This window comes from Zosterops lateralis (genome assembly GCF_965231275.1).
Source record: "Zosterops lateralis genome assembly, chromosome: 16".
Classification (NCBI taxonomy): Eukaryota; Metazoa; Chordata; class Aves; order Passeriformes; family Zosteropidae; genus Zosterops; species Zosterops lateralis.
Genome location: NC_139776.1, coordinates 8,383,175 through 8,391,388, shown reverse-complemented (window position 1 = coordinate 8,391,388; position 8,214 = coordinate 8,383,175). Strand labels below are relative to the sequence as shown.

The following is an 8,214-nucleotide window of genomic DNA, read 5'->3' as shown; positions in this document are numbered from 1 at the left end:
TGGTGGGCAATGCTGGGACCGAGGGACATCCTTCCACGTTATACCCAGTGTCCCTGAGGGATCCAGAGTCCTTAACAAAGGGGGCTTGGTGACAGCCCCTCCCCCCCAGTGCCCCTTGCCCACTGGTGCTGGCAGCCCCCGGACTGGGGGAGGGTGATGCCCCCAGTACACAGAGATTCTCCAAACCATGGCCCCTATAGCTGATAGAGCACTCGAGGCTGTGTCCAAAGAACCGTCTTTATTACAAATGGGCAGGCAATTGGCAGAGGGGGTGGTTGGCAGAGTGGGCAGTGGGCAGGAGTAGGCAAAACCCTGTGTCCCACCCTGGTGTGTCCCCAGGCGCCAGCTCCCAGTGGGGCTCAGCCTGACCTGGCATTGCTGGCTCAGGAAAAAGATAAATTTGTCTCAAATCCATGTGTGGTTTGCACCAGACAAATGCCTCTGTGCAGTGGAGCTGGCGCTGGCAGGGGTGGCACAATGCCAGCTGTGGCAAGAGTCCTTCTCCCAGCTGGGGCTCCCCAAGCTGGGCAGCTCCCAGGGGGTGACCCCAGGACCCCCTGCCCCTTTCTTCCAGGGAGATGGTGATCTCATCTGGGGTTACCCACAGCCACAAGTCTCCCAGAGGTCAGTCTATGAGACAGGAGCCCACAGGTTGGGAGCAGTGGGCAGGGAGCAGCACTGGCAGAGCCAGTGGCTGGTCAGGCCTCAGTGCTGGGGACAGTGCAGGATGTCATACTTGACGTAGCCCACCCGGTCCACCTGGTAGCGCGGTGTCATCCTCCAGTAGAAGCTGCCCCGGCAGAAGTGGTACTTGCCTGGGCAAGGAGAGGGACGGAGGAAATGGAGGGTCAGCAGGAGTTTGGCCATACAAAGACTCATCCTGGTGGCTGCCCAAGCAGCACAGGCACATGGCACCCTGCACCTTGCAGGCACCCTGCCAGCTCCACCACAAGGACCCACGGGGAGTGATGGCATGCCCTGTCCCAGGGCCATACCCACACACCCGAGCATCCTGAGCCAGGAACTAGAGCAATGCTATGAGAGGCTCAGGTAGCCCAGGCCTGAACACACAGCACCCACCTGCCAGGTTCCACTCACCTTGGTAGAGGAACACGTTGCGTGCATCGAGGGGGACACCAGTGAAGATGTCATCGGTAGCACGGGGGTAGCCCTTGTCCACCCTCTGAACCTTCACATCCAGCCTGTGGGAGAGCAGAGCCGTGCTCAGGGCTGCTGGGAACCACCCCCCCAGTTCCTTGCTCAGGCAGGCGCTGCTGCTCTCCAGTCGTGCTCACCTCCAGTAGTTCTCTCCACTGAAGAGCAGCACTTTGCCACGGCCCCGCTGCAGGGCCCCCGAGAGGCGGCCGGCTTCCTTCCCTATACCCAACTTCTCGATCCCCCGGGGGCCCAGCACACTCTTCCCAGAAAACACCCAGAACTGCCGACCTGCAGTGGGAGATAGTGCGGGTGTCAGACAGCCCTGAGAGCTCCCAGGCTTCACCAGGCTCCTCCCACGGCCCGTGGGACTTGGCTGAGGGCAGTGAGAGTAGAGCTCACCAGCAAAGAAGAAGACCCTCTTGGTGAGCACATCCTGGAAAACAGCATCAATGGTATCTGGGAGGCCAGGCCAGGTATCAGCAACAGAGAAGGCACCCTGGATGCCTGATTTCCAGAAGGATGAGTAGGTCCAGTATTTCCTGGTGGGGAAAATGAGCTGTCCTGATCACCTCAGTCTGCCACAGTCCATGGCCCTCACATCCCTGTGTTCTCTCACATCCAGCCTCATCAGGGCAGGAGGTGCCAGATGCTGCCACTTACCCATCCTTGAAGAAGTACAGCTCCCCATTGATCTCTGTGATAGCGTCAAAGTTCCTCTCCATGCAGGCATCCCGGCTGGGGTCCACAGGAATGGGTCCAACTGTGGGCTCTGGTGTCTCCTCCTCCTCCTCAGTGGTGGAGGTGCTGCCAGCCTCTGTGGGCATGGGCTGGATCTCCTCTGTGGGCATGGGCTGGATCTCCTCTGTGGGCACAGGCTGGGGCTCCTCTGTGGGCATGGGCTGGGGCTCCTCTGTGGGCAGGGGCTGGGGCTCCTCCGTGGGAGCAGGTGCAGGTGCAGTGGGCTTAGGGCCAGAGCCACGACCTGAATGAATATAGGGGAGGGCATGAAGCTGGAACCAGCTTGGTGCTACAGGACACCCAATGCACCCGGCTGCAGTTGCAGCTGCTCACCATAGAGGTACTGGATGCCCTTAACATCATCAGGGTGCAGCTGGAAGTCCTGGATGTAACTGTACATAGGGTACATCAGGGCCTCACGCACACTGGAGTGGTCTAGCCCCAGTGAATGTCCGAACTCATGGGCAGCCACCAGGAAGATGCTGTAACCTGGGAGAAAGCACTGGCCTCAGTGCCTGGTGAGCCACAACAGGGCAGGACACATCATCCAGAGACTGTGGTCCCCACAAGAAGTGTGACAATATGGCATGGGTCTGGGAGGCACAAAGCAGAGCACAGGCAGAGGGGTCAGTACCTCTGTCAGGGCAGAAGCCCCACTTCTTGTCAGTGTCATAGTTGCTGGTGGTGGCACACCAGAGCTTGCCATCCTGCCGGCCCTGGCTGGTGCAGGCGCTGTAGGACTGCCCCAGGAAGGTGAAGGGAAAGACGCATGGATCTCCCTGGGAGTTGCCACCGATCACCGCCGTGTCTGCAGCAAAATGTCAGTGAAGCTGTCCCTGACACTGCACCGGCCAGAACCCAGGACAATGCTGAGATCACTCATGTGCCCACCCTGTGTGCCCCCTCCCCTGCATGCCCCCCTGCCTGCTGGCACCTCGGTTGGGGCAGAAGCCGTATTTCTTGTCCTGGTCGAAGCTGGAGGTGGTGGCACACCAGCGGTAGCCGTCGGAGCGCCCATCTGTGGTACAGGTATCGTAGGAGGTGCCATCGAAGACGAAAGGGAACACACAGGGAGCTCCATCGCTGTTGCCACCATTGGTATAGAGGACTGTGGGGTGAGGGAGAGTGAGGATGGCCCCAGGCACTGCGGGGCTGGGCAGGGGTTATGGTTGCCACTACTCACGCTCGCTGGGGCAGAAGCCGTATTTCTTGTCCTGGTCATAGTTGGAGGTGGTGGCACACCAGGGCAGCCCATCCTTGCGCCCCTCCGTGGTGCACCGGGAGTAGGAGCGGCCCTCGAAGATGAAGGGGAAGTGGCATTCGGCTCCATTGGCATTCCCGTGGCGGGTCTTCACCACTGTTCAGAGAGGGGCATCTCAATGCTGCAGCTGGGGTTGGCATCATCTGACCCCCCCCAATCCACCACACACTGCCCTTACCTAATCCAGTTCCCAGTGTCCAGAACTCATCGTCGTCAAAGTGGGCATCACCCTGGATGCCCTGGCCTGGGGGAAAGGCGTGGGCCAGGAGCCCATCCTTGCCATCAAAAGGGTACCCATCCCCATGCTCTGCAGAGAAAAGCACACTCAGCTGGACCTGTCACAGGAGCCCCCATGTCCCCAGCATGCACACAAGCCCTGCACACCTCCTGCACGTGTGGGGGCAGGGGGACTCTGGGCATGGCCCAAGGAGACATGGGGTGAGGATCTCACAGGCAGGGTGCATCACCAGGACCCTCCTCACTCCCTGCCTGCCCAAAGGACATCACCTTGGCTGCCAAACATGATCATGATGTCTGCCTCGCCACTGTATATCTGGGTGAAGGTGAGAGGGGTCACATCACTCCACACTTGGAACGCCCGTCTGAAGGCGTCATCGATCACGGCACGGTCCAGATCGGGGGAGTAGTTTATCACCCTGCCAGGGGGGCAGAGGGTCAGTGCTGCCAGGTTCCCCCCTCATGCAGGAATTACCCTGTTCTGGGAAGGAGCAGACCCCCACCCCCAGAAGTGATAACAGTCACTACCACCCTTGACCTCGCCCAGGGCTCAGGTGCTCCTTTGGGCATCGGGGAGCAGATGCTGCTGCCATCCTGCCTTGGCCCTGGCAGCACTGGGACCCAGCTGTACAGGCAGCACCAAGCCCAGACAAAGGCTGAGCAGAGACTGCCAGCCTCCTGGTCCCTCAGGCTCTCCATTCTCCTGGGACCATCACCCTGGGGACATGAAGGTTCATCTCCAGAGCAGACTCACCGGTAAGTCAGGTCCATGTGGTCCCACTTGAGGTCCCCCTCAAAGGTAAGGAAGGTTCCCACGTCAGGGACGCCGCAGCGGGGGGCTCGCATGGCCTCCAGTGTGGCAGCATCCAGCTCTCCCGTCTCCTCCAGGCCCAGCTGCTTCTGCATCTTGAGCAGTGCCTTGCCCAGGGACACGTGCCTGCCACCAATCTTAGCCTCTGCCTCTGTGGTGTAGCCGAACCTCTGCAGGTAGCGCTGTGGAGGAAAGGCAGCCAGAGGGGTGGGTGAGGTGGGAGTGGGTTCCAGCAGCCCCGGGCACCCATCCCAGCCTGGGTGCCTCCCTGAGCTCAAGGAGACTGATGGCTCTCAAGCCGTGCCTGCAGCTCCTCACTGTCAGTCTGGGTGCCCCTTGGGGACCTGGGTGCCAGGAGGGCACACGGGGCCATGCTCTCCTCACCTCTGCCAGCTGTAGATCCGGCAGATTGCTGATCAGGTCCCCCGGGAAGGTGACAATCGCCTGCGGCTTGCCCTGAAGAGGGGCCGCATAGCAGGAGACAGCCAGCAGCCCGACGACAAACGGGGCCAGGAGGAGTGCCATGGCTCGGCGGTGACAGGAGGGATGCGGCTGTGCTGGTCCCCGCTGTCTGCTCTGGGTGCCGCCGGGTTACCCGCTCATATTTATGGGGTGGGAGGGCAGTGAGTCACCCTCAGACCCCTCAGCGCCGACTCACGCTCCCTTCTCCCTTCCCACGGTGACGAAACGCACACTCCATCTCTGCCTTAACTGTTTCATCACCTTGTTTACTAAACACACCGCGTTCCGCAGCCACGCGAGGACAGGAAGAAGGAAAGCGGCTCGGGAGCTCCACTGAGCCACAGCACAGCACTGAATGGCCACCCTGGGGATGCCCTGCATAGGCATTGCCCTGCTGGCCCCAAGACCATGGTGGCTGTGGGGACAGCAGGGCATCACTGGAGGCCAGCCAGGTGCTCAGGACCCTGTAGCTGTGTCATCACACCGGCTGACACTGAGCTTGGCTGGCCAAGGGCTGAAGGTGCTGCACCTGCAAGGGTCTGGGTGGGCATGGGGCAGATAGCAGTGGAACCCCCACCTAAGCCCCAGCACCTGGAACACATCTGCCTGGGATTTGGGAGCTTGCACCCTCACCAGGACTCTGCATCCTTCCTCACCACAGCTGCATCACCCCAGTGGGTCAGAGTGTTTCCAGCATTGGAAATGCTCATGGCTCCTCACCCCATGACCTCTAAGCCCAAATGCCAGCAGTTGAATGGCACAGCTTCCTGGTACCAGAAGCAGTGGCTGCCCAGGAGCAGCTCTGGGTGTGGGAAAGCTCACGGCACCTGGGGCCCTGGGACATTAGGGGTGCCCTATCCTTGCTGCCCTGCTATTCAGGGTGCTGCTGACTCAGGTTCCCACCCAGCACAGCACAGACCTTGCCATGGGATGGTGTTTTCCTGCTTCTCCCAAAGTGCCGACGCTTGTGGGAACGAGAGCACTGAAGGGGAAAGCAAACAGGGATGAGGAGCAAGGGGAAAACAGATGGCAGAGAACAAGGTGCAGCGTCAGCGGAGGGGGAGGGAGGACTGGTGTAGCTCAGAGAGGCTGCCCGAGACAGGTCCCAGAATGGATCTCTTGTCCCAGCCCTGACAAACCCCATGAGGGCAAGGGGTCCTCAGCTGGCTCATCAGGAGCATCCTCCTCTTCACCCCACTGCTGTTAGTGCCTGTCCTCCCAGCTCCCAACAGTGCCAGACTGTGGCTCAGCAGCCACCTCCTCCCAGTATCCCCCCAGCTCTGGCTGAGCCAAGCCAGCAGCTCCTGGCCCAGCCAAAGGACAAGCAGGTTATGCTGGCAACCAGCACATCTGGGGACAGTGAGAGGTCGGGGCTGTGCTCCCTGGGCCCTTGAAGAGGAACCCCCATGCCCAAGGGAGGGCTCCTCCCTGGGGCAGCATCACCTGCCAGGTGCCCTGTGCTGGTAGGATGCATCCCAGGGCTATGGCTGGCTGGCCACAGGAAACTCACCGGCAGTGTGGGCTAAGCTGGGAGGAAGCAATGGTGAGAAATCAGGGGGTTGCCTCACTCCCCCACCACAGCCATGCAAGAGCAGCCCCCATTCCCTGGTACAGGAAATTGCTTCACAAGCAGCCGCCATCCTGCACCCGGTGTGACAAACACATCCAGCCAAGCATTCCCTCACAGTGGGACATAGCCCAGGGACCCCGCAGCCAGGTCACCCTACAGTCCCCTCCCACAGGGTCCAGCCTTCCTCCCTTGTCCCTGTGATGGCCCAGCTCTTCACCAGGCAGGAGGCAGTGGCTCTCTGTGCTCCCCACTTGGCTGGCAGCTGAGGTGAGGAGGGCATCTGCCTGGGTGCCCTGAAAGCCCATTGAAGCTGGTGGCTCCTGAGGCATTTGGGGAGCAGGCACTGCTCCACATGCTCCACTCTCCAGCCTGCCAGGACCTCAGTCCACACCACAGAGCTGTTGAGGGAGCTAGGCACTAAATAACCTCTGGGAGGATGAACCTGCAGGGCAGTCCCGACAAGGAGACTTCTGACTCTGGCTCTGGGATATAGTCAGAGAGTCAGACGTGACTCTGATCTCCCTGGCACTGTTGCAGATCCCTTGGCCTTCCTCTTGTTATTCCCATCCCTTGTTTCCACCACATGCAGAAGCTCCAGCTCGAACAACCTGGGCACTCTATCAGGGCACACCACGGTATCCTGCTGCCTGCAGCACCCTGAGGGCAGAGCCACAGCCCAGGAGCATGAAGCAGTGCTGGCAGAAATGGGGCTAGGAGGGGAGTGGGGCCTTGGAGCAAGTGATGGCAGAAGGAGATGAGGGCCAGTGCCCCACACACTGTGCAGCAGTCCCAGCAAGCCCTCGAGCTGGGCACTAGGAGCTCCAGTGGGGGGTTGCCGGCCGCAGCTCTGCCCCCGTCCTGGCCGCTCCCACTGACTCATGGCCCCGCTCACCAGCTTCCTCCTGGAACCATCCCGGGGGAATTTCTGGTGACTCTCTGGAGGCTCGTCAGGGAGCAGGGCCAGGGCAGCAGGGAAACCCCCATGTCTGGCAGTGCCGGCAGCCTCTGTGCCAGGCAGGGAATTCTGTGGGATGGGCTCGGCACTGCTGGCATGAGCTCCATGCAAGGCAGCCTTAATCAGCTTGTTTATGGGAGCTGGGTCAAGGCACAGGTTCCTCAAAAAGTGCATGTGTGGAGGGAGGCTTGGGGCAGCCACTGTGGCTAGTGGGAAAGAGAGGAGGGCAGTCGTGATGGGGCAGCACCACAAGCAGGAGAGGGCTGTGGATGGCAGGGACCCCCGGAGCTTGCCCATCCCAGGCTGCCCATGGCCTTTTTCACTCCTAGAGCCCCTGAAAGGAGTGAGATGGAAAAACCCAGGCAGACATCCTCCATCCCAGACACTGGCTGAGCCACGAGGTTGCCGGTCACCAGCGTCGCTGCCAAAAGGGGAAGGAACAGCCACCGCAGCCCCTTCACACACCCTTACTCATGGCCACCCTCATGCAGACCCTCTGTGGGAAACTGGTCCAGGACCTTAAACAGAGCTGGTGCCTGCCTGGATCCCTGCCCAGGACAGAGGCTGACAGGACACAGTGTCACCTCTGCGAGGCTGCAGGTCTCCTGCTGGGAGCTGCTGGTTGGGTCAGCAGTGCGTTTTTTTGAGGGGGATTGTATGGAGCCAGGGCCCCTGGAACTCCCCCTGTTCAATTCCCCCTATAGAGGCAAGCAGGCTGGGGGCCAGCCAGGGAGGGAGTGTGGCACCAGAGAGCCAGGGGAGAGGTCCACAAACACGGGATGCACCAGGGCAACAAATATAGTGGGGAGCTGAGAAGCCAGGGGTGAGGGAACACCCAGCTGCCACAGTCACTGCTTCACACCCAGGAACCCCAGTCAGGGGACAAGGGTACACAGGAGCAAAGGACAGGCACAGGCGTGTGATAGCATCAGGTGCCCCCCCAGCATAAACAGGAGTGTGGTGGCAAGGGGAAGTAGGGTGGGAGAGAGTCAGCATCTTGTGCGGGTGACACAGCACTGGAT

At 60.7% G+C, this 8,214-nt stretch overlaps 1 protein-coding gene across 1 annotated transcript; it reads right to left on the bottom strand.

The window, feature by feature from the left end:
• Positions 1-219: 219 nt before the first annotated feature.
• Positions 220-4,734, bottom strand: MMP9 (matrix metallopeptidase 9). The gene is made up of 13 exons (XM_083873336.1): positions 4,590-4,734; positions 4,149-4,387; positions 3,665-3,813; positions 3,336-3,464; positions 3,080-3,253; positions 2,831-3,004; positions 2,531-2,704; positions 2,230-2,385; positions 1,819-2,140; positions 1,558-1,697; positions 1,296-1,446; positions 1,099-1,202; positions 220-815 (listed from the first exon to the last, which is right to left on the bottom strand). The coding sequence occupies exons 1-13, from the start codon at positions 4,728-4,730 to the stop codon at positions 706-708; spliced, it is 2,163 nt and encodes a 720-aa protein (XP_083729462.1). The 5' UTR covers positions 4,731-4,734; the 3' UTR covers positions 220-705.
• Positions 4,735-8,214: the final 3,480 nt, after the last annotated feature.